This window comes from Schistocerca americana, chromosome 8, assembly GCF_021461395.2.
Source record: "Schistocerca americana isolate TAMUIC-IGC-003095 chromosome 8, iqSchAmer2.1, whole genome shotgun sequence".
Lineage (NCBI taxonomy): Eukaryota > Metazoa > Arthropoda > Insecta > Orthoptera > Acrididae > Schistocerca > Schistocerca americana.
This window is the reverse complement of record NC_060126.1, coordinates 121,914,920-121,942,252: the sequence shown is the minus strand read 5'-3', so window position 1 is coordinate 121,942,252 and position 27,333 is coordinate 121,914,920. Positions and strand designations below refer to the sequence as shown.

The 27,333-nt window shown below is 39.4% G+C and overlaps 1 protein-coding gene across 2 annotated transcripts in view; it reads right to left on the bottom strand.

Annotated features, from left to right (window-relative positions):
• LOC124544946 (protein HIRA-like) overlaps nt 1-27,333 on the bottom strand; it is a 205,381-nt gene that overhangs the window by 80,831 nt on the left and 97,217 nt on the right. For both annotated transcript variants that reach the window (XM_047123692.1, XM_047123693.1), the window contains 2 exons: nt 23,110-23,403; nt 12,092-12,311 (listed from right to left, as the gene is read on the bottom strand). In XM_047123692.1, the coding sequence (XP_046979648.1) occupies nt 12,092-12,311; nt 23,110-23,403 (514 nt within the window). The remainder of the gene's footprint in view (nt 1-12,091; nt 12,312-23,109; nt 23,404-27,333) is intronic.

The window sequence follows — 27,333 nt, the reverse complement described above, 5'->3', positions numbered from 1 at the left end:
TCCCAATGATTCCCTCACTGCCTTGAAGGGTTCATGACTTTTTCCATGTCTCACATGTAAGTGCTATAGAGACAGAACGTTTAGCAATAGGTGAATATGTTGGACCATATTTGATAAATAGTCGCATGTTATGTTGTATTGTTAGAGGAGACAGACAATCTAAGATAGTCATTCCTTTGACACAGTCCCTTATTTCTTTAAATATTTCCATGAGCGCCTATTGGGAGATCACCTGTTAATACATTATTAGCAATGGTCCCCATATTATATGTTTACCCCACACAGCCACTCCCTTGCTCCTTTCAAATAAACATCTTTATGCCTCAGTTCTATGCGAGGTATTGGTGTGAAAGTACTGAGTCTTTTCTTAATTTGATGATACACCATTTGCCTTTAATCATCTGTTAATGTTATCAGATATTCCATAGGTCGCCTTTTCCCTCAAGGCAATGGCACAATAAAAATTCCTATACTTGCATCCTCAGCAAAATTTTATGTGTGTTTAAGAAACAACAAAGGTCCAAAAATAGAACTCAGTGCTACACCATGCCCAATAGCTTCAAATTCTAAGTGGTTATTATTATGTGATGAATGTGGATGTAATACACACAGCTTACTTTTCCTACAGATACCACGTAAGTGTGCTCTTGAGAGAAATTTTGGAATGAACCACAAATATGTTGCACTCAAGGTCAGTACACAAAGGCTTGGGCATCCGTGTTCGTTATGAAGTCACCATGTAGGGGCTAAAGCTGATGAAACACTGTAATTTTGTTAATGGAGTAAGCAGTTCCTTCTGGACACTCAATGCCACTTTTGGGGGCATATTTTTGAACCAGGAACTGCATTTTTATGTCTACAAATAAATTAAGTACATTATATACTGGGCCAACAGTGTTATTTATTTAGAGGAAAATCATGTCTTCCCAAACACTACAGGTATAATGTAAAAACTATAGGTATAATGTAAAAACTTTCCCACAAAATCTGATGCAATAAAAATAGATCAATGCTAGTATAGCACTCTTGACGAATAACAATTGCATCATTGGTGTATATTACTAATATTGTCTTTCTGTAGAGAAATTTGTACATTCAAACATTACATTGGGGCTACTTGAAGGTGAATAATGTCCAAGATATTGCTAAAAAACATTTTGTGTGTAAAACAGATATTTTTAGGACACTTTAACATTTAGTTCCTCCTAAGCTAACATTATTAGGTCACTTCTATACGGGAGCTGTATTGAGTAAAATTTTACTTCATCAATATTTTTATAGAATAAAGTGTATGCTATAACTTTACAAATAAAGTTATGGAAGCAAGGTAAATAAAATAAATTTTCAGAAATGTCACTTTCTTGAGATCATCTCCTTCACTATGTGCTGCAATTCAATTACATATTCAACTCCTCTAATCACAGTAATTCAAAACGATCCCTATGCATTTGGTTCTTACATGGAATGACTCCACAGCTAGAATTGAGTTACACATAACTCAGTCAGTGACAACGGCATATTTGAGCATTTGTACACATATGGTAGCTTCAGTCAAAAATATATGATTTCGTAGCCTCTTGACAAATTTCACACGCCTTGTGATCCCTTCTAGTGTGAAAAGGCAAAACCTGGCTGCAGATTTCTAGAGCTGCATTTTTAGGACTCCCCTGATAGATCAGGGTTGCGCTACACAAAGGAAGCCGCTACACGCATAGCACAGTACTTGAGGAGTGCACATGAGGTCTTTTTAGACTAGATGGTAGTTTGAGGTGCTCTGATGAATACTCACCAGTCGATATGCAGCAAGAGATGTCATACCGTGTTCAGACTAAAGACACATTGACTGTCAAAATATTATCAGTGAACTGTCAAAGTCTTTGTAATAAAGTTCCTGAATTTACTGCCCCCCTGGAAAGTCTTGTGCTAAAATTATTTTTGGGACCGAGAGCTGGCTGAAACCCGAAGTGGAAAGTTCTGAGATATTTTGCGTGTCATTGAGCGTACATCAGAAAGACAGATTACAGGCCATGGGAGGGAGAATGTTTTTACTGGCCACCCGATTCTGCTGTGACAGTTCTAGAATCATTCAAAGAAAGTCTATGGTCAGTAGTGCGTAAATACCCAGATCATGTAGTACTATTTGAAGGCAACTTTAACTAACCGAGTATATACTGGGATGTATATACTGGGATGTCTAAGGATTCATTGCTAGGGGGGAGGGAGATAGTCATGTGAAATATTTTTGAACACATTTTCTGAAAACTGTCTTGAGCAGGCTATACACAATGGAAATATTTTAGACCTTGTAACTACAAGTAGGCCGGACCTTATCGACAATGTCAGTACAGAAAGGGGGATAGGTAATCATGATGTCATTATAGCAACATGGTTACGGAAATTAATAAATCAGTCTAGAAGGCTAGGGGAGTGTTTCTACTAAATAGCAGGAGACATGCATTTGTTAGCATCTCACTTAGACAGTGAACTGGTATCACTTAGTTCCAGTAAGATAGACACTGAGGAATTATAGACAAAGTTTAAGCAGATTGTAAATTGTTGTCTGGAGATTTATTTGCCTAGGAAGTGGATAAAGTATGGAAAAGACTCACTATGGTTTAATAATGAAATTCGGAAGATGCTGAGGAAGCGGAGGCTGTTGCACTCTTGTTCAAAAGGAAATGCACAAATGACAACAAGCAAAGGTTAGTAGACATTTGTGCATCTATGAAAAGATCTATGCGCAGAGCTTACAACTACCACTATCATAACTTAGCAAAAGATTTGTCACAGAACCTGTGAAAATCCTGGTGCTGTGCAAAATCTTTAATTGGCTCTCAGGATCCTGGATAAAGGTGTCCGACATGGCAGAACCCACACGGACCATGAAAACTCTGTCTCTTAAAAATTTCTTAGGGAAACAGAGCAGGCGGCCATGAAAGGCCCACAGGCAGAGAGTACAGAGGATACCCGTCCTACAGCAAGTGTCGTAGGCTTTCTCCAAATTGAAAAACATGGCCACAGTCTGGGATTTCCACAGAAAACCATTCCATGTCATGTGTGGACAAAGTGGTCACCTGCAGAATGGTGTGCTCAAAGTCCACACTGTGCAGTGGTTAGTAAATTGCGAGACTTGAGCCACCATACCAGCCAGCCATAAATCGTACATTCCATCATCTTGCAAACACAGCTGGTGAGAGAGATGAGGCGGTAGCTAAAAGGATGGTGTTTGCCCTTACTGGGCTTAGTTATTGGTATCACAGTGGCTCCATATCCTTGTTGACCGTCTGGTGTAGCAGTTGAAGACAGCAAAATGAAAGCTGAAGTTTTAAATTTCACATTCAAGAAATCACTCACACAGGAGAACTGTACTAACATCATTTGACCATTGGACAGACTCCAGTATGGACGAAATAGTAACAAGCAACAAGGGCATAGAGAAACAACTGAAAGCAAATAAATCACCAAGTGCAGATGACATCCCAATTTGGTTTTACAAAGAGTACTCTAATGACACTAGCCCCTTGCCTAGCTTGCTTTTATGGTGAATCTCTCACCCAGAGCAAAGTCACAAGCAATTGGAAAAAGGCACAGGTGACTCCAGAATATAAGAAGGAAAAAAGAATGGACCCACTAAATTACAGACCAATATCTCTTACTTCGATTTGCTGCAGAATTCTCAAACATATTCTCAGTTTGAGTATACTTTGTGCAAAACTCAGCTTGCCCTTCTCTCACATGATATACTGCAAATTATGGATGAAGGGCAAAATGGAGATTCCACACTTCTTGATTTCCAGAAAGTATTTGACATTGTGTCCCATTGCAGATTGTTAATGGAAGGACGAGCATATGGAATAAGTTAGCAGATGTGTGAATGGTTCAAAGACTTCTTAAGTTACAGTGTTCGTCAGAGACACGGGTATCGCCATGAGGGCCCCAGGGAACTGTGATAGAACCTCTGTGGTTCGCTATATACATAAATGATTTGGCAGAGGGGCTGGGCAGCAATCTGCAGTTGTTTACTGATTATGCTGTGGTGTACAGTAAGGTGTCGAAGCTGAGTGATTGTAGGAAGATAAAAGATGAAAGAATTTCTAGTTGGTGTGACAAATGGCAGCTAGCTCTAAATGAGGAAAAATGTATGTTAATGTGGAGGAATAGGAAGGACAAACCTATAATGTTTGGATACAGTATTAGGATCGGATACAGTATTAGGAATGTCCTGCTCAACACAGTCAAATCATTTAAATAACTGAGTGTAATGCTGCAAAGCACTATGAAATGGAATGAGCCTGTGAGAAATGTGGTGGGGAAGGCAAATGGTCGACTTTGGTTTATTGCAAGAATCTTACGAAAGGAGACCACATACAGGATGCTGGTACGACCTATTCTTGAGCAATGTCCAAGTGTTTGGGATCCATATCAGATCGAACTGAAGGAAGACATCGAAGCAATTCAGAGGCGTGCTGCTAGATTTGTTACCAGTAGGTCCAAACAACACGCAAGTTTTACAGAAATGCTTTGGGACCCCAAAGGGGAATCACTGGAGGGAAGATAACTTTTTTTTTGAGAAACACTATTGATAAAATTTAGAGAACCAGCATCTGAAGCTGACTGTCAAACACTCCTGCTAGCATACGTTGCGAGTAAGGACCACGAAGAAAAGATACAAGATATCAGGGCTCACAAAGAGGCATATAGACAGCAGTTTTTCCCTCACTCTGTTTGCAAGTGGAACAGGAAAAAGAATGATTAGTAGTGGTATGAGGTATCCTCTGCCATGCACCGATGATAGCTTGTGGAGCAGTTACATAGACACAGGCATAGAACCTCATCCAAGGTACCATCTTCCTTCTTTACAACTGAAATACGGCTGGACAAAAATGTGTCCCGTTACTATATCTCATTCTTAATTTAGTGGTTGATGCTGAGGAATACTCTGCCTCCCTCCCTGTAACTTCCATTTGAAATCTCTAGTTGAGTCCCATTTTTAGGAGCATACACAGAAGTATATTTCATCGCAGGCTGGCTTAGTAATGCAGGACTTTGCCCAGTTTACATGGGACACAGCAAGTACTCAAGATGTCACTCACTACTGACAATTTTACCCCGATGGCCAAGTACCTAATTTGTACACCACACATCTTGTGGTTGGGCTTCTTATACAAGTTTTTGCAATTCTTTTGATCCAATGGTTCTGTCAACATGATACCGTTTTCTGCGTGAAAACATTTTCTTCTCTTTCTGTACAAAACAAACATTACAAAAAGGCTTTAACTTTAGTATTGCCAGCTATTTACACCAGAGACTGTGATCCGTTTGAAGTCAGCATCATGTTGAGCACACAAGTAGCTTGTTGACTACTCTTTCCATGAACAGACTGACTGTTTTCTGTTTTCCTTGGGTATTCCAAACTAACTAAATTAGTTGCCTCAGTAGTATTGTTAGTTAGTTTCATGAACAGATAAAAAAAAAAAAAAAAAATGGCAGAATACGATTTATTAAACCAAAAGTGGATAACTTTGCCTCAGGTGATACTGTTCATTTTGTTCCTGCTAGAAAATGATTCAGACAGCACATTGGAAGGTATGTAGATAAACTTCCCCCACGCAGTTCCAATGGGCAAACACTCTTGCAAAAAATTGTTACCTGAGCTGACTCTGTGACTAGTGTTGTGAGCACCAGTACTGATTATCTGTGTTTCCTGACCTACATTGTCTGCCCACTTTCTACCAGTACAAGAATTTATGACTTGCAACTGATTAGAGGCTTCCTTGTGGTTATCATACTTATACATAGTTCTGGAGCTAGCATTGATGACCACCTACATCTCAAAATTTGTAGTTTTGGACCTATTTCATCTACTTGGTTTAATCATGTGGCAAAAAAAAAAAAAAAAAAAAAACGGTACAGAAAGTAAAAATTATCATTCAGTGATAACAACAGTCAAAAACTGGAAAACTTTGGTAATTATGTTTACAGTTCCATACTATGGTATTCCAGATAAGTGTAGGAAATGTGTGGTATCCTCAAAAACTTCGTTCTGTTGCTTAGTACAAATATATCACAATGAACCTAAATTTCACCAGTACTGACTGATTTTCTCATGCATACCTCGTTCTTTTCAATCTGAAGCAATGCTACTCAGGGCCTCTCTCCTAAGAGTCATCAAGCACATTTTCTCTGGTGTTTTGGCAGATATTTACAATTTTGTTTTTGAATTGTGTATCTGGAGCCAGCACAGCCAAATGCTGTTCATCACATCTTTCATGTCACACCCAGTTTTGATGGGAAGCATCAGTCTGTTTTCTCTTACAAATAAAATTATTTTTTAGGTGGTATTTTATGTGCCTACTGAACAGACAGGCCGAAATTAGTCTAATGCAATATTTGTTTTACAGATGTGTATTAACGCGGACAACAAAACATGAGGAATAATGGGTACTCCTGCAGTGACAGCACCTCCATGGTCTGCGCTGACCGCTATTGCCGTGCAGAAACACGCTGCTCATCAGTCACTGCTGGAGTACCGGTTATTTCTTATGTTTCACTGTTCCCCTTAACACATATCAATGATACAAATATCACTCTAGACTAATCTGGTAATACTCTACTGAATGGGCATGTAAAATTCCAATTTAAAAGTCATTTTGTTTGAAACGGGAAATAAATCGATGCATTTCGTCAAAGCTGGGAATCGTGTGAAAGATGTGATGAGCAGTATTTGTTTGGGCTGACACAAGATACACATTGCAAATATCTGCTGATGAACCAGAGTAAATGTGCCTAAAGAGTCTTTAAGAGAGACACCTGGTACACTGGATGTGTGTGTGAATATTAGTCCACCCTTAGTTCCTATAATCAATCACATTTTTCTCAGTCTTCCAGCTTTATCACTTACTCAATAAAACAGTGCTATTCAGTTATTATTACTTCAATACATTTCCTTTTCCTTGTTTATATTTTTCTTTTGCATCACCAATAAAGTGGTGACAAGTAAGCAAAGCATGCCTTTTTTTGTCAATAAAAAACATTTTATCACACGAAATTGAAAATTTTGCAGAAATGTAAAAGGTCAGATTAGAACTTTAACACTGCATTAATGCAAAGGTTCTTAGCGATGGAAGTCAAGGCTAAAATCTGTAAGTGTGAAGCAGCGAAACTACCACATCCTTTCCAAACAAGTCATTCCAGCAATAACCATTCACTTAGGGAAACTGTGATAAATGCAAATCTCAATGCCCAGAATACGAATTTGAACTCTGTTTGCCCCCTTGCTGCCTGTAAAACTGGAAAAAAACTGAGGAAACTAATGGAAAACACAGACAGGGTGTATACGCGGACAAGGAAAAAAATATTCCCGGATTTCTCCCGGATTTCCCAGTTAAAAATACACTTTCTCCAGGGTGAAAACTTACTTTTTCCCTGTTAACTCTAGGAACTGTATAACTTATCAGTCCTTTGAATGGTTATGGTTTTATAAGTGGGCGTAGAATTTCCCGGCGCTTTAGAAAATGAAACACAGGGGAAAAAACACGTATTGGAAAGATCTTTGATGAGCAGCAACATGTAAGCTGCATATTTTCGTATTACGAAAATACAAATTCAAATTCCACCAAACACCGCATGTTACTTTCTGAAGCATTGAAATCGAGATTGCGATGATCTTTTGTAAGCCAGGCACAGCTCATGTCATGTGACCTCGCCAGCCGATGACAGCGGGTATTCAGAGCTGAGGACATGTGATGTAGTCAGCCAATAGCAGCATCACTGTTAAGAAGCGGGAACACACAAACAGAAAAAGCTAATGGCTTAAATTAATATACATAGTGTTTCTACACGAAAAGCAAAGCTTTCACATTTAATATTGGTCTATAAGATTAATACGCTGCAAGAGAGGCTAAGCTTTCACATATAATGTTGGTCTTTTCTGCGTGTATTACAATGTAAGATATATCACACAAATGTGTCAGTAAAATTTTTAATAACGATATAAATGTCTGATCTTCTGGGCTTGAAATTCATCTAAATAGCTCATCATCAAAGAGTTGATTTCTAAATGAGAGTCAAACACTCTTTGATTTAAGAAATTCATCGTACATTCTCGCACATAGTTCAACTTGGCGTAAAAGGAAATTTACTTTGATAGCAAAGCTTTTCAAACCACCAATCGGAATATTTTCCCACGACCTACTAGAAATAGGTTCGTTTCTGCGGTAGCCCATATGTTCATGTGTGTAAAACTTTAGAAGATCTTACATTATGTCATAAAAGAAACAAGACATCAGAGGATACTCCAAGAGCATCGGAATTTTGTGACCCATACTAAAATGTGCACATTTAAAGTGCACATTCATATATCCAAATTCCCAGTGAAGTAGGCCACGACCTGATATTAAGCTTTTCAATGTAGTTTTCGGGATGTAAAATTACTCGGAGTACCAGTACTATGTTATCTCATGTTTGGTTCTTTATTATGGCATAATGCCATACGTGCTAGAAGTTGAAAACGTGCACTTGAAATGCAGCGAACAGTGTGTGGAATTAAACACTTCATTTCAAATATATTGTCTGCCTCAGCGGAGAAGATTAATAAAAGAAAATTTCTTTAGCAAACTGACAAAATTAACTTCATTGTTCTGGAAGGCAATTAATGCTTGACTGTCAGAAAGGTGGAAATAAAATAAAATCTGCAACTAACAACACATTTTAGCCTTCCGTAATTATGTGAATGTATTTTAATTCACTTGATAGCCCCTGGCCACAGAAAACTATTTTGTTTTCATTTCACATGAGAGCAGTAAATGAAGGGGAAACAGCAAAATCACTAAATGTAAATACGGGTCACGTGGAGACTACCCACTTGCCCACTATAACAGACTGCTCTGCGCATCACCCCTGGATCTACGGTATTTCCGAACCGGGGCTATACCCCGCCACTCCCTCAAGCGTTTCAGACAGGACGTCAATCAGAAAAAAATGGAATTTTCAAAAATATATTCATTTTGTTGTGCAAATCTTTCTGAAGATTCTAATGAATAAAACATATGTGTTCGAGGAAATGTAAGACATGTTATTTGGTCTTAAGTGTGCCAAAGCGCAGCACCACACCTCTTCATACAGCATTCCCCTATCGCACGTCACGGTATTTCGCTCTGTGGAATTGAAACGTGTATTTTGTAATGGATACCATCAAACCATATTCAGGACAGTGGAAATTAAAATGTCCTGTGGCGCCTCGCATGCTTACAGTCGGCCGGTTTGACATCCTGTCCCTCTACTTAGAAAAAAAACTCTTCAGAAAATTTGTATTCTTTATTCCCTATCAGCTAACAACTTGCTGCTTTGTGTGACATAAAATTAAATATAGGATACATAAAACCATTAAAGACATGAAACAAGCAAGACAATACACATCTCTTCAATCCTTAGCTCCAAGAACTTTTTCTCTCTAATCTTGCTACAGCTTTACATGGCGTGCTTTCGTTTCTGTGAAAGAATCTGTTGCCTCATCAAAGTTCTGCAAATGTTTTGCTACATGAAAAATTGAAATGTAGTTGTCTAATACTAATAGCTGTTAATAAAAATAGGGCAAAGGATGGTGGTGTTTCTCGATCTTATTATGTCTATTTTGTCACTCTCTGGTAGATAAAACAAAATAGGCCTTTCTCATACTGCCACAATTGTAACACACACCAAATAAACGAGACTATTTTGGCACAAACAGTCATTTTTAACAACAGAATATAATTCACAAAGAACCAATATCAAATGCCTATTAGGCCTACTACAAGCAAAAGGTTTACTTTAGGAAATAGTTTCACACTTCATTCATACGCTCCAGATTCCCAAAGCATGAGATCGAAAAGTAGTAGTACAAAATTTTTATAGAAACTTAGAATCGTCATATTGTTCCATAGTTTGTGTGGTGTCCCCATTTCTCCTCCTTCCTCATTCTAACAAAGAGTCTTGTTATCACTAATTCTGTAACTATTCCTGTCAATGTCAAAGCTTATTCGCCGGTTAACTTCACTAACTCTACCAGAATCACCAGTTTAGTTATCCCGTGATTATTCTCCGGTTAGGCATTGTTACATGTTCATACAACGCGTTTTCCGTGCTACTTCCAGAATAGTACTCAAAGCGGCTGCTAGTCATGGACTGTACAACTGACCCTTACTAGTATAGCGATCTGGCAAAAAATTTTCTGTCAAAATTTCATTTTCTTGGATACAACGAGAAGGTAATATGTAATCACCGACCGCAGTGGCCAAGCGGCTCTAGGCACTTCAGTCTGGAACCGTGTGACCGCTACAGTCACAGGTTCGAATCCTACCTCGGGCTTGGATGTGTATGTGATGTTCTTAGGTTAGCTAGGTTTCAGTATTTCTACGTTCTAGGGGACTGATGACCTCAGATGTTAAGTCCCATAGTGCTCAGAGTCATTTAAATACGTAATCTATCTTACCTGTTATTCATTTATTTCACTCCAGTAGTCTGAATATATGGATTTCGCTAGTAATTATAACAACGCTCATCATTCGCAAACCCAATCAAACACACAATCATACAGCGGTTGGCATTCATCCATTCGGCCTTACTCCGCTCATGAAAGTTTGTTTCTGACAGAGACATCATGAACACTATGCACATATTCACAAATCAACTTACGATTCATTCAGAAATCAACTTAGAATGTGTTCGAAAATGTTCAAAAACCAACAGGGATGCGTTTCAAAGTCACACTAATAATCGATAGACTAACGTGCACTAGATGCTATGCGCTTTGTGTAACAAAAAATGTTTCTTTTCCTCATGATTATGAATTTGCCCCCCTCCAAGATCTGGGCCTGCTGCGCATGCATGAATCTGGCAGCTTGGGTGCTCCACTAAAATTTTTCCCGGTAACATCTAGCTGCTTGCTGCGACTGCTTACACAGCCAACAGCCACATTTCTGTAGCCAGAAGTGGAAGAAGCTACTACTCACCTGCACATACGCATGATCCTGCTTGTAACTGCTAAAACGAATCTAATGTAAACAGTTGTGACGTCACACTCACCGGAGGCAATTTGTTGTTACGGAGCATTGCATAGTCTTCCTAAGGCCTTTGACATATTTTCCTGTTGGCAGACGCTTGTATGAGCACTGTGTTTTGCTGTTGTATATGGCGCATTTCCTTTGCAGTTTTAAGTTTTGACTAATGACCTCAGCAGTTGAGTCCCATAGTGCTCAGACCCATTTTAAGTTTTATTTTCGTTTTTTCCTTCGTTCATGTTTTATTGCTGCAGTATTATTCTGCAGTAGCGGGATACAGTAATATCCTTCGTTAGAGTATCAGTTCTTACCAGTCAAAATTAATAAAATTTAACTGAGAACAAGAACAATGAAAAATTACCAGGTTTTTCCCGGATCTCCCGGGTCGTATACACCCGGACAGATGGAGTTATTGTGTTCAGTTCAATTTTTTAAGACGATAACGTTTTACTGTAAATAGCCCCTTAACATCGCTCTAATAATAACATGCTATAGGGCAGCATACTGTGTCACATTGTGGTGCCAAATGGAATCCCTTGCTGATATATCAACTCGCTTAAAGTAATCACAATTTTTTCCAGGGCAGATTTGATGTATACAATATCCTTGGCGATTTTTTTGCATTTAACCTGTATAAAGGTCCAAGTTTTCAACATTATCTACAACTGTCTTCAAGAGAAAAGCAACTATTTGGTATCAGTTGCTTTCCTAATGAAGATACTGATGAATATTGTCAAAAGTCTGAATTTTATAAAAATTTTACATGCACAGTTCACTGAAAACATTTTATAGAATTTGCTTCTGCCCTCAGTTTCTACATGCCCCAATACACGTCCAGGTTTTGCATAGGAATTAGACAATATTTTTCCTGTTGCCTATAGTTTCTGAATTGTTAGATCACTTACAGAATTAAAAGTTAACTAAATTTGTACATAGATGAAGTCTCATTTGATCTTGGTGTTTCAGGATGGAATTTTACTAATAATGATGAGAATTCTTTAATCAATATCTTCATTTACAACTTAGAACTATTTTTAAATCAGTGAACAACTCACTGGTACAGATGCCGACTTTGATAGCCGAAGAACAGGCAGAGAAAGAGCCGGATGCTCAGAGGCTGCAGGGGCAGGAGGTGGCACTGGTTGTGGTGCTGGTTTGCTATCAGCTGGTGGTAACAGACGCATCCGCTTCCCCTTCCCTCCCAATGGCTCCCTATCCAGCCGTCTCTTTGCTGCAACTGGTGCACTGCGTTCTACTTTCTGCAGCTCCAGTTTCCTGTAAAATAGAAACACAATGTATCTGTTATGCAATTTATCTATGATACTGAAATCAACCTCACATACTGCTGATTTAATTAGTTTGTGATCTAACACATTGTATGTCTTTATATCAGGGGTTTACTGGGAAACAGCCATAAGTGAAATGCAAAAACTGAATTATGTAGGATTAAAAGTCCAAATTCTTTGTTACTAACTACAGGGAATATGCATTCTTCGCTTTAGTTCAAGCCCTCACTAAGCCTTACAAAGTGAATGTGAAAGACTCTGTCTGTTTTGTACAAAATATTGTCAGAGGAAAAAGATCAAGTCATTTGTGTCTGTAAACAGTTATTTCATCAATGTTGTACTTTATACTATTATATAACATTTCAGAGTCCATGAGCAACATGATAATTTTTATGCTATAGTGTCATTTTGTATTTAATAATTACTATGATCCAGAGACAAGAGTAGTACTGCGTTATATTGAGCAACAGTGGTGCTCTACTTTGTAACAAGCAAATAACAGAATTAAAATTTATAGTTATAAAGAATTCATTAAAATGTGGCTAAACAAATGTAGACAGCAATAAAAATGCCCTACTGTCAAATAAAGCAAGATCAGATTTCTCAGACACAATTAAACTTTTACGGTCATTCACCACAAACCCATCATTTTGGACTAAGTGCCTTTTCCCATTATGTGCATAATTTTGTATTTTGTAGTGAGACAAGCCATCAGTGCATTTCTCACAAATTTTCCTACCAATGATTGATGACCAAGGCATGTTCTAGAGCAAAATTTAATAAAAGATGTTAATGAATCTATTTACTTATCACATTACATGTTGTTGTTGTGAAATGCAATCATATACTTGTGTGTTTAGAATAGATTGTTTCACACAAACACGTCGCACATTAGGGTGAGACATACATGACAATTGTCAATGGTCGCATGTTAAATGTCAGAATTACATTATAATGAACTAACATACAATTTTGGGTAAAACTGAGTCATCATCATATTTTCCTAAGGATAATAACTCATACACAGAGAGGAAAACTTGAACTGATCTAATGCAAGGAGAGTGATGTACACGGTTTGAGTCAATACAACAGATTATTATATTAATATAATGGAAGGAAACATTCCACGTGGGAAAAATTATATATAAAAACAAAGATGAGGTGACTTACCGAACAAAAGCGCTGGCAGGTCGATAGACACACAAACAAACACAAACATACACACAAAATTCAAGCTTTCGCAACAAACTGTTGCCTCATCAGGAAAGAGGGAAGGAGAGGGGAAGACGAAAGGAAGTGGGTTTTAAGGGAGAGGGTAAGGAGTCATTCCAATCCCGGGAGCGGAAAGACTTACCTTAGGGGGAAAAAAGGACAGGTATACACTCGCACTCACGCACATATCCATCCAGGATGGATATGTGCGTGAGTGCGAGTGTATACCTGTCCTTTTTTCCCCCTAAGGTAAGTCTTTCCGCTCCCGGGATTGGAATGACTCCTTACCCTCTCCCTTAAAACCCACTTCCTTTCGTCTTCCCCTCTCCTTCCCTCTTTCCTGATGAGGCAACAGTTTGTTGCGAAAGCTTGAATTTTGTGTGTATGTTTGTGTTTGTTTGTGTGTCTATCGACCTGCCAGCGCTTTTGTTCGGTAAGTCACCTCATCTAGATTATTATATTAAGTACACAACTAATTACTTTTTTTTTAAACAATGAAGGTGTTATCTACATGCAAATAATAGCAACCATTTTGAATGTCCAATGTCCGAACCAAGAAGACAAGATCAACTTTATATCATGAAATCTAACATCTCATTTTGGTGAGTGTAGCTGTCAGGCCTGTGAAGAGGCCGAAGTAAGCAGTGACTGTGAATTAAATAAATAAAAATGAAGACATTAAATTAACTGAAAGAAGAATAAATTAGCTTTTAATGAGAATTTTGCACACTAGATCTGTCAGAGAGTACAGCAGCATGTGAAGAAAATGTTAAGCTGAAATACTGTGAGCAACACACAAATTTGAAGCCACATCAAATATTTGAAGGTTGACAAATCAATAAATTAGAAAAGAAAGTCAAAAGAAGGGATTGATGTTGCTGGTTGCTCAAGGAGACCATACACAGCTAACCAATTTATCAACAGCAGAAAGGAGCAGCTTTAATTGTGCCTACAAATGTGAACTGACATTTTCTGGTGCAGAAGGGTGATACATGGAACAACATCAGCATTCAGGAATGAGTCATACTATCCTTGTGCCAGGAGAAGTTGCAGCAGCTTGTGGGAATATCACCTGGTGCCAACACCACAGCTTTAGCTGCCAACATTGGACCACTCATCTTACTAACAGTGAGATGGCTGATGTTTGCTACTAGAACTTGGACTACTTGTGTTGCATGTGCACACCTTGGACTTACCTTTTCCCATGCCCTTGCCCCTCTGATATTGGACATCTCACGGCATGACTACAATATGACTAGCCAACCTGGGGTACCATAGGCTCATTTAGTTACAGTTTTCCATTTTAAGAAACAGGACTTGGGTACATTTACCGTATTTATTCGAATCTAAGCCGCACTTTTTTTCCAGTTTTTGTAATCCAAAAAACTGCCTGCAGCTTAGAATTGAGTGCAAAGTAAGCGGAAGTTCTAAAAAATTTTGGTAGGTTTCGCCACAACTAACTTCTGTCATCGAATATATGTAGTGCTACACAGGCATGCTTTGCAGGCACAAATATAAACACTGGAACCAAAACCTCTGCGTCAGTAAATAAAGTAAAAGAAAAGGTAGAAGAATGTAAACATTATGCCATGTATTCTTTCTGTTTGCTGCTATCTCATTTAAATCCTGTACGCCTAATAAACTACGAAACTAGAGTGAGACAACGGCAAACGCGGAAGGATATACATATCATGTCATGTTTATATTTGTATTATTCTTATGCTGAACAGTGATAGAGTCAGAAATGAAGCTTGGCAACTGACTAGATTTTTAAATCTAAGATGACTCTAATTGCTGTGCAGAATGTAATGTACTAAAGAGGTGCCTGAAAAGATTTTCAAATGGAGAAAAATTTTCGCTAAATTCTCGTTCAGAACATCTTCTATCATACGCTGTCTATTATTTGGTTCTTGTTGATCATTATCAAAGAAAGTGGCAGCGTAAGTAACAACAAATAGTAGTCTCTTGCCATTGTTTCCCTTATGAGACAATTCCTCTCTTTTTTTTATTGTAGGCCACGGTAGCGCACATAAAAGTGAGTCATGCCGTGAGCGGTGACTGGTTGTAAACACTCATTATCAGACTGCGACAAACAATGCATGACACAGTACAATAATGCATTTTCAGCTTAGAGTGACGTAAACACCTATAACAAAGAGAACGGCACTTGTCAGATCAAAGCAAAATAAGCAATCGATTCAATCCAGATGGAGCACATGAAAAAGGAAGGGTACCCTTATAAATACGGGCGGAACGCCTGACACATAACAATGGCTACTTGTTAAAGGTTAACTGTTAAGCTTACGACTCGAACCAAACTACTGTAGCTGTATCTTCACCCATTCAACTGATATTGTGTCTCATGTTAAAACGGACGAACTTTGCTTCAATTTGGAGGTGCAGTCTAAAACTTTTCTCTCCCCTTGAATATCGAGCCTCAAATTTCAGGTGCGGCTTAGATTCGGGAAATTTTCTTTTTTCCTTCATTTCGAGTTTCATTTTTCAGGTGCGGCTTAGATTCGAGTAAATACGGTATATTGAAGTTGTGGTGAATGACAAGAGTGACAGTACTAGTATAGTGGCAAAAGTGTAGACAGCATTATCATAGCATTTATATTGTAACATCACTCGGAGTCACACTTAGATATTAATCCCTGCTTGAGTTTTCTTTATTAGTATCAACTATGGACGTCCCAAGATTTACTGGTGAAACAGAGAGACAAAATGGAATGAAGTGACAAACTGAAAATAAATTGTGTGTGAAAAAGTTTATTTTCACAGTAATAATTGTAATAAGCAACACTGAATTCTGACAAAGATAGTAAGTCTTGAATAAATTGTGAATATATGCAAATGTTCAATTTGGCCTCCCAGGGAAAGTTTTCTTATGTCATACAGTCATTGGTTGTAAATTTGTTTTCTCAGAGACACTGTAGTCCAATTGTCTGAGTTGTTGATGTATAAATGTGTGTGTGAATTTTTCTAAATGTGATGAAGGACACTGTCCAATAGTTTAATTTCCTTTTAATAAGCCTATTTCTTGTTTTATGACATGGTCAGTATCCTTGAAGATCTCTTCACAATGGTTCTGTGGAATGAAAAATAATCTAATTGTATCCTGAATCAAGAAGATGCAGTCGTATTGGGGTCTCGATGAACTTCAAAACAATACTTTACACTTACTCTCACAGGCAAGAGATAATTAAAGATACACTAACAATTTTCTAAAGTCCAGGAAAAGTTTTCAGATACCCAGAACATACTAACTGAAACTGATGAGTTGTTAATGAGAAATTGTTTCTGGAATTGCACTGATTAATTTGGATGTGGAAGTGACTTATTTTGTCAAACAAAAATTTCCAAAGTCTTGAGTCTTCTATTAACACACCCGATTTGACAATTGGATCCAAGAAAATTACCACAGATAAGAGACATTGGTGGATTTGAGTACCTGCAGAGTACCCTTAATTTGGTATCTGCATGAAAGACATAATCATTTCATATAAATTAGTGAATACATTAAAATTTAATTATTTTAAAAATCTGAATAAATGAGTTGAAACTACAATGAGAACTATGTCAGAGTCACACACTACAGGACATGTCCTATAATCCTACAAAGCATTAATGGTTTAGCCACATTTGATATTTTCATATTAAATCTAAGGGGAAGAGATAATTCATTTATTTATTATTTATTATTTACACATCAAGTTCCATGGGAGCAAATCTCCAAGATCAAGGAACGTGTCACTACATGAAATTACAACGTAAAAGTAATAATAGATAAAAGTAAAATGTTTATGAAACCGAAAAAAGTCATTCCATAAGTTTAAGTAAACGCAGTCAACAATAAAACAATAATCAGCTTAATTTTTCAAGGAACTCCTCGACAGAGTATATTCTAGTGTTGATGGACTGTTGGTCTCAGTACTGTATGTGGTATTTTACCTGATAAAAAATCCCTAATTACAACTGAGGCCACACAGGCTCTTGTTAAAATGGTGTCCAGTTTGTTAGCAATTCATTCATAAAATTTGTACTGTGGGAAAGGCTGAAGCACATGTGTTGTTGTTGTTGTTCTGTTGTGGTCTTCAGTCCTGAGACTGGTTTGATGCAGCTCTACATGCTACTCTATCCTGTGCAAGTTTCTTCATCTCCCAGTACCTACTGCAGCCTATATCCTTCTGAATCTGCTTAGTGTATTCATTTCTTGGTCTCCCTCTACGATTTTTACCCTCCACGCTGCCCTCCAGTACCAAATTGGTGATCCCTTGATGCCTCAGAACATGTCCTACCAACCGATCCCTTCTTCTAGTCACGTTGTGCCACAAACTCCTCTTATCCCCAATTCTATTCAATACCTCCTCATTAGTTATGTGAACTACCCATCTAATCTTCAGCATTCTTCTGTAGCACCACATTTCTATTCTCGTCTTGACCAGACTACTTATTGACCATGTTTCACTTCCATACATGGCTACACTCCATACAAATACTTTCAGAAACAACTTCCTGACACTTAAATCTATACTCCATGTTACAAAATTTCTCTTCTTCAGAAACGCTTTCCTTGCCATTGCCAGTCTACATTTTATATCCTCTCTACTTCGACCGTCATCAGTTATTTTGCTCCCCAAAAAGCAAAACTCCTTTACTACTTTAAGTGTCTCATTTCCTAATCTAATTCCCTCAGCATCACCCGACTTAATTCGACTACATTCCATTATCCTCGTTTTGCTTTTGTTGATATTCATCTTATATTCTCCTTTCAAGACACTGACCACTCCGTTCAACTGCTTGTCCAGGTTCTTTGCTGTCTCTGACAGAATTACAATGTCATCGGCGAACCTCAAAGTTTTTATTTCTTCTCCATGGATTCTAATACCTACTCCGAATTTTTATTTTGTTTCCTTTACTACTTGCTCAATATACAGATTGAATAACATCGGGGAAAGGCTACAACCCTGTCTCACTCCCTTCCCAACAACTGCTTCCCTTTCATGTCCCTCGACTCTTATAATTGCCATCTGGTTTTTGTACAAATTGTAAATAGCCTTTCGCTCCCTGTATTTTACCCCTGCCACCTTCAGAATTTGAAAGAGAGTATTCCAGTCAACATTGTCAAAAGCTTTCTCGAAGTCTACAAATGCTAGAAACGTAGGTTTGCCTTTCCTTAATCTAGCTTCTAAGATAAGTCATAGGGTCAGTATTGCCTCACGTGTTCCAACTTTTCTACAGAATCCAAACTGATCTTCCCCGGTGCCAGCTTCTACCAGTTTTTCCATTCGTCTGTAAAGAATTCGCATTAGTATTTTGCAGCTGTGGCTTATTAAACTGATAGTTCGGTAATTTTCACATCTGTCAACACCTGCTTTCTTTGGGATTGGAATTACTACATTCTTCTTGAAGTCTGAGGGAATTTCGCCTGTCTCATACATCTTACTCACCAGATGGTAGAGTTTTGTCACGACTGGCTCTCCCAAGGCCGTCAGTAGTTCTAATGGAATGTTGTCTACTCCCGGGGCCTTGTTTCGACTTAGGTCTTTCAGTGCTCTGTCAAACTCTTTACGCAGTATCATATCTCCCATTTCATCTTCATCTGCCTCCTCTTCCATTTCCATAATATTGTCCTCAAGAACATCGCCCCTGTATAGACACTTTATATACTCCTTCCACCTTTCTGCTTTCCCTTCTTTCCTTAGAACTGGGTTTCCATCTGAGCTCTTGATATTCATACAAGTGGTTCTCTTTTCTCCAAAGGTCTCTTTAATTTTCCTGTAGGCAATATCTATCTTACCCCTTTTAAGATAAGCCTCTACATCCTTACATTTGTCCTCTAGCCATCCCTGCTTAGCCAATTTGCACTTCCTGTCGATCTCATTTCTGAGACGTTTGTATTCCTTTTTGCCTGCTTCACTTACTGCATTTTTGTATTTTCTCCTTTCATCAAGTAAATTCACTATCTCTTCTGTTACCCAAGGATTTCTACTAGCCCTTGTCTTTTTACCTACTTGATCCTCTGCTGCCTTTACTATTTCATTCCTCAAAGCATTCTTGTCAATTGTTCCCTCTGAAGCACATGTTCATTTCAAAAATTCATCTATAGTCAAACATGGCAGAGTTGAGATGCCTATGTCGCACTTGTTGCTTGGACAAACATATTTGAGGGCTCAGACTGTACCTGAATTTTGGAAGATCTTGAACAAGCTTCTTCATTTGAGTACAAGATTAGCACCTGAAAGTTTATGGATGAGTATTGATAAGATTCTGAAAATGGCCAGATGACACAGAAAGATGGAGGAACAAGGTTTTAAATTGTAAGACATTTCGAGGGGCAGATGTGGCCCCTGGGCACAATTTATTGGTGATGAACTGTAGTTTAAAACTGAAGAAACTGCAAAAAGATAGGAATACTCTGAAAGAACCTGAGATTGTAAAGAGTTTCAGAGGAAGCATTAGAGAATGACTGACAAGGGGGGAAAGGAATAGAATAGAATAGAATAGAATAGAACAAGAATGGATAGCTTTGAGAGATGAAATAGTGAAAGCAGCAGAGGATCAAGTAGGTAAAAAGACAAGTGCTAGCAGAAGTCCTTGGGTAAAATGAGAGATATTGAATTTACTTGATGAATGGAGACAATATAAAAATGCAGTACATGAAGCAGGCAAAAGAGAATACAAATGTCTAAAAACTGAGACTGACAGGAAATGCAAAATGGCTAAGCAGGAACTTTTGCAGAAAAGGGAACTACCTGTGTTACTATCAAGACATCAGATGGAAAACCAGACCTAAGTAAAGATGGGAAAGCAGAAAGGTGGAAGGAGTATATAGAGTGTCAATAGACAGGAAATACACTTGAGGGTAACATTTTGGAAATGGAAGAGGATGTTGATGAAGGTGAGAAGGAAGATATAATACTGCGTGAAGAATTTCACAGAGTACTGAAAGTCCTAAGCCGAAACAAGGCCCCGAGAGTAGACAACATTCTGTTAGAACTACTGAAAACCCAGGGAGAGCCAGCCATGACTAACCTCTTCCATCTGGTGAGCAAGATGTATGAGACAAGCAAAATACTCTCAGACTTCAAGAAGAATATAATATTTCTAATTCCAAAGAAAGCAGGTGCTGACAGGTGAGAAACTATCAGTTTAATAAGTCACGGCTGCAAAATACTAACATGAATTCTTTATAGAAGATTGGGAAAACTGATAGAAGCTGAACTAGGGGAAGTTCAGTTTTGATTCCATAGAAATGTAGGAAGATGTGAGGCAATACTGATCTTACAACTTCTCATAGAAGACAGGTTAAGGAAAGACAAACCTACATTTATATCATCTGTAGAGTTAGACAAAGCTTTTGACAATTTTGACTGGAATATTCTCTTTCAAACTCTTAAGGTGGCAGGCATAAAATACAGGGAGCAGAAGGCTCTTTACAATTTGTACAGAAATCAGATAGCAGTTGTAAGAGTTGAGATGTATGAAAGGGAAGCAGTTACAAGTGGAATGTGTGTGTGATAAAGTACGATATTTTGCTGTCTCAACTCTTTACTTGAGGTTTACATGCCATTTACATAGAGTGAGGCACCATGAGGCTACCATAATAGTGATACAGTCATTTCGTTGCCCTATGATATGGTGCGTGATCAACTCAGGCAGCCAGTACAGGTGCACACCTGCATGTCACGGACAGTGTGAGGTTATCAATCAGCTCTTGAGGGATATTTGACCATTCTTCCACGAGTGCAGTATCCAGCTCTGCAACCATTGTGGGAGGTGCTGATGTGGCTGCAATGTGCCTGCCAAATGCATCCTAGACATGCTCAATTGTGTTGAAATCCAGTGAAAAAGCTAGCCACTCCATTTGTTCAATTCCATCAGCTTCAAGCACATTGTCCACCAGTGCAGCTCTGTATGAAGAGTGTTATCGTCCACCAAAAGGAACCCATCTCCCATGGCACCTGTGTAGGGCACAACAGAAGGTCGCAGGATCTCGTATCTATACCTCTGAGCAGTCAAAGCACCATTCTGAACAGCATAGAGGTCCGTACATCCACCAATACTGACTCCTGCCCACACTATTCGTCAACCACCATGATATGGTGATGTTTCCTGCACAGAAACAGGATTGTTCTGAATTCCACATTCTCTCCAGATAAGGGAATGGCGTTGTCCGGCTGAACACAAAATCTTAGACTCATCTGTGAAAAGTAAGACTCCAATCCTGATGTTCCTTCACCCAGTTTCTGTGGGCTAACTGGTGTCATGGTTTTAATGGGACACACACCATAGGCCTCCATGCGTACAGGCCACATTCCCGAAGGCGATTTTGTCTTGTTGCTGCCTGGAGGGTGCATTGCAGTTGAGGTGCATTCAGCCTCCTGTCTCGACGAGCTATTAACCAGAGATAATTGTCATCTCTTGTTGATGTTACCCACGGATGACCTTGGCCTTGCCTTCTTTTAACGGTTCCTGTTGTCTGAAATTGTGTCCAGGTCCTAGATATTACACTCTGGGACACTCAAATGCCTGCAGCCACCTCTCTCTGTGTCTGTCCCACTTCCATCCGTCCTATGGCTCTCCCTAAATCAACTACTTGTGTAATTCGTTTGGTAGAGTAAACACAAGTCAACACCAATCCCATCTGCAGTACTATCTCAGTGATCGTAATATTGTTGAAAGAGATTTTCCCTCTGCAGCAGAGTGTGTGCTAATATGAAACTTCCTGGCAGATTAAAACTGTGTGCCGGACTGAGACTCGAACTCGGGAACTTTGCCTTTCGTGGCAAGTGCTCTACCATCTGAGCTACCCAAGCACGATTCATGCCCCATCCTCACAGCTTCAGTTCTGCCAGTATCCCGTCTCCTACCTCCCAAACTTCACAGAAGCTCCCCTGCGAACCTTGCAGAATTAGCACTCCAGGAATGCTTCTGTAGTTCAGAGGTAGAGCACTTGCCCATGAAAGGCAAAAGACCCAAGTTTGAGTCTCAGTCCAGCACACAGTTTTAATCTGCCAGAAAGTTTCGTAATGTTGTTGTCTCCACCCCGTAGAACCGACAGAAAGATGTTGAACCATTTTAGTTCATTCTGCCAATGACAATACTTCAGAACCCAGACATCTCAACTGATTCCCTAATTGTTTTGACCAGTGTATTTGAAGGAGTGAGTCACATATGTAAGTGAATATAGTGTTACAGAAGAATGCCAAAGGTTAGATGCTTCGATCATTTGCTAGTGGTCATGCATGCATGATGTGTGCTTTCTTGTCAGGATATGAGATGTTTCCTTTGCTGAAAAAGGCTTTGTCCAAAAGCTATTAATGTGTAACAGGGTTTTCATTGTGTCTGCCTGCAGCTCAACAGGTCATCTTTATGGTAAGTAGCAATCTATCATTTTCCTAATATTACTGATATTCCAACCTAGAGTTGCCATTGTTTAACACATAAATTGCAAGGTGATAACCAAGAACCAACTGCAAATTTTCTAAGATAGCTTGGATACAATTACAGTCAAGAAGAAAGGAAAGAGTACACACAACTTGCTGGAGATATATTTTCATTTATTAACTTACGTTTCTGCATTGCTTGTTGAGCGATGCTTGTTATCAGTTACTCCGATAACTACTTGGGTTCCAGCTAGGCTATTATCTGCCTGAACACCTTTGACAGGTGTACTTCCAGCAGGGCTTGGCGTGCCATCACAAGATTTGCTGGAACCAGGAGTTCCTCCACTGCTACTAACATTTGGCCGCACCACATCATCCCGTTTTTCAATCATAATACGACTTTTGGTCTCAGAGGAACTGCTAAATGTTGGCTGGTGTGCACTACCAGTAATTGCCAACCCAAAAGGGCGAGGCCCATCCCTGTGAGGAAAATACAAAAAATTTATTTTAATAACAATATCACCGAAAATTCGAAAGTAAATCATTGTGATAATATAACATATGATTACTAGCAGCAGCAGCACCACATGTATCAATGGCAACAAGAAAACTGACATACATATTTATACATCTACATCTACATCCATAGTTCACAAGCCACCCGATGGTGTGTGGCAGAGGGTACCTTGAGTACCTCTATCAGTTCTCCCTTCTATTCCAGTCTCGTGTTGTTCGTGGAAAGCAAGATTGTCGGTATGCCTCTGTGTGGGCTCTAATCTCTCTCATTTTATCCTCATGGTCTCTTCATGAGGTATATGTAGGAGGGAGCAATATACTGCTTGACTCCTCGGTGAAAATGTTCTCGAAATTTCAACAAAAGCCCGTACCGAACTACTGAGCGTCTCTCTTGCAGAGTCTTCCACTGGAGTTTATCTATCATCTCCATAATGCTTTCATGATTGCTAAATGATCCTGTAATGAAGCGCACTGCTCTCCGTTGGATCTTCTCTATCTCTTCTATCAACCCTATCTGGTATGGATCCCACACCAGTGAGCAGTATTCAAGCAGTGGGTGAACAAGTGTACTGCAACCTACTCCCTTCGTTTTCGGACTGCATTTCCTTAGGATTCATCCAATGAATCTCAGTCTGGCATCTGCTTTACTGACGATTAATTTTATATGGTCATTCCATTTTAAATCACTCCTAATGCCTACTCCCAGATAATTTACGGAATTAACTGCTTCCAATTGCTGAGCTGCTATATTGTAGCTAAATGATAAATGCTCTTTCTATGTATTCACAGCACATTACACTTGTCTACATTGAGATTCAATTGCCATTCCCCACACCATGCATCAATTCGTTGCAGATCCTCCTGCATTTCAGTACAATTTTCCATTGTTACGACCTCTCGATTTACTACAGCATCATCCACAAAAAGCCTCAGTGAACTTCCGATGTTATCCACAAGGTCATTTATATATATTGTGAATAGCAATGGTCCTACGACATTCCCCTGCGGCATACCTGAAATCACTCTTACTTCGGAGGACTTCTCTCCATTGAGAATGACATGCTGCGTTCTGTTACCTAGGAACTCTTCAATCCAATCACACAATTTGTCTGATAGTCCATATGCTCTTACTTTGTTCATTAAATGACTGTGGGAAACTGTATCAAACACCTTGCGGAAGTCAAGAAACACAGCATCTTCCTGGGAGCGCATGTCTATGGCCCTATGAGTCTCGTGGACAAATAGCGCCAGCTGGATCACACACAATCGTCTTTTTGAAACCCATGCTGATTCCTACAGAGTAGATTTCAAGTCTCCATAAAAGTCATTATACTCGAACATAATATGTGTTCCAAAATTCTACAACTGATCGACGTAAGAAATATAGGTCTATAGTTCTGCACGTCTGTTCGACGTCCCTTCTTGAAAACGGGGATGACCTGTGCCCTTTTCCAATCCTTTGGAACGCTACACTTTTCTAGAGACCTATGATACACCGCTGCAAAAAGGGGGGCAAGTTCCTTCACGTACTCTGTGTAAAATCGAACTGATATCCCATCAGGTCCCACGGCCCTTCCTCTTTTGAGCGATCTTAATTGTTTTTCTATCCCTCTGTCATCTATTTCGATATCTACCATTTTGTCATCTGTGCGACAATCTGGAGAAGGAACTAGAGTGCAGTATTCCTCTGTGAAACAGCTTTGGAGAAAGACACTTAGTATTTCAGCCTTTAGTCTGTCATCCTCTGCTTCAGTACCATTTTGGTCACAGAGTGTCTGGACATTTTGTTTTGATCCACTTACCGCTTTGACATAAGACCAAAATTTCTTAGGATTTTCTGCCAAGTCAGAACATAGAACTTTGCTTTCGAATTCATTGAACACCTCTCACATAGCCCTCCTCACACTACATTTTGCGTCACGTAATTTTTGTTCGTATGCAAGGCTTTGGCTATGTTTATGTTTACTGTGAAGTTCCCTTTGCTTCCGAAGCAGTTTTCTAACTCAGTTGTTGTACCACTGTGGCTCTTTTCCATCTCTTATAGTCTTGCTTGGCACATACTCATCTAATGCATATTGTACGATGGTTTTGAACTTTGTCCACTGATCCTCAACACTATCTGTACATGAGATAATACTTTTGTGGAGCCATCAAGTACTCTGCTTTTTGTCACTTTCACTACACAGAAAAATTTAGCTACCTTTTTTAATATTTATATTTACAGCTGAAATCACTGATGCTGTAACTGCTTTATGATCACTGATTCCCTGTTCTGCGTTAACTGTTTCAAATAGTGCAGGTCTGTTTGTCACCAGAAGGTCTAACATGTTATCGCGAGTCGATTCTCTGTTTAACTGCTCAAGGTAGTTTTCAGATAATGCACTTAAAAAAATTTCACTGGATTCTGGAGTCTATATCTGGTAAATTAAAATCTCCACCCAGAACTATAACATGGTCGGGAAATCTACTCGAAATACTTTTCAAATTTTCCTTCAGGTGTTCTGCCACAACAGATGCTGAGCCAGGGGGCCTATAAAGACATCCAATTACCATGTTTGAGTCTGCTTTAACCGTGATCTTCACCCAAATTATTTCACATTTTGGATCCCTGTCAATTTCCTTTGCTACTATTGCACTTTTTATCGCTATAAACACGCCTCCCCCTTCACTGTCCAGCCTGTCTCTGTGATATACATTCCAATCTGAGTTTAAAATTTCATTGCTGTTTACATCTGGTTTCAGCCAACTTTCCGTCCCTAGTACTATGTGGGCATTGTAACCATTTATTAATGAGAGCAGTTCTGGGATCTTTCTATAGACCCTCCTGCAGTTTACTATTACCACATTAATATTGTCATTCCCTGTGTGTAGTGCATGCCTGACCTATTCAGGGGGACCCTACATTTCCCCACCCGATAGTGGAGGTCAAGAAATTTGCACCCCAGATCTCGGGAGAATCGTCTCAGCCTCTGGTTTAAGCCTTCCAATCGGCTCCAAAGCGGAGGACCGCGATCGGTTCTGGGAACGACACTACAAATAGTTAGTTCAGATTCCACCCCATGAGCGAGACTTTCCACCTTCACCAACTCTGCCAACCGCCTGTATGAACTCAGGATGAACTCTGAACCCAGACAGCAGAACTCATTGCTGTCAACATGAGCAACAATTTGCAGTCAGGTGCACCAACTGCTCTCTATTACCACTGGCAGGGCCTCCTCCACATCTCGGATGAGACCCCCACCGGCAAGCAGACAGAGTGAACACTGGTCTTCTTCCCAGACCTTTCTGCTATTTCCCTTAGGGGCTCCATCACCCACCTAACATTGGAGCTCCCAATCACTAATAAACCCCTCCCCCGTGTGCCTGTTCAGACCTTGCTGAAGGAGCGGCCACATGTCCACTCACTGGCACGGCCAGCCTCCCATTGACCCTCCGCGTCAAGCAACGCGAACGCCGTTGAACCCGCCACTCTCCTTTGGGAGAGGGTGGCCCAACCGGGCCCAGTACCCGCGAAGATGTCTCGAAAGCAGGGACCGTGGGTGAAGCATGTAACACCTGGTGTGTGCCATGTGACGCACCAGATTCCCCATTGCCGCTACACTCTGAGGCAGCACCCTGAAGACAGCTGACCGTGGCCATCAGCATGTTCAGCTGTTCGCAAACAGTGGCCAGCTCCTCCTGCATCCGTACACAGCAGTCACACATCCTATCCATCCTAAGAAATCAACAATTTACTGTAGAGAGTTAAGTAATCAACTTTTAACTAGACTGCTAATTCACTAAAGGTGGCTGATAGCTGACTAAACTGTGGTTACTAGACACTTCTTGTTGGAAACAATGAAAATAAGCACTAACTGTTTCTGGACTGTATTCAAAACAAACACAAAATCTATG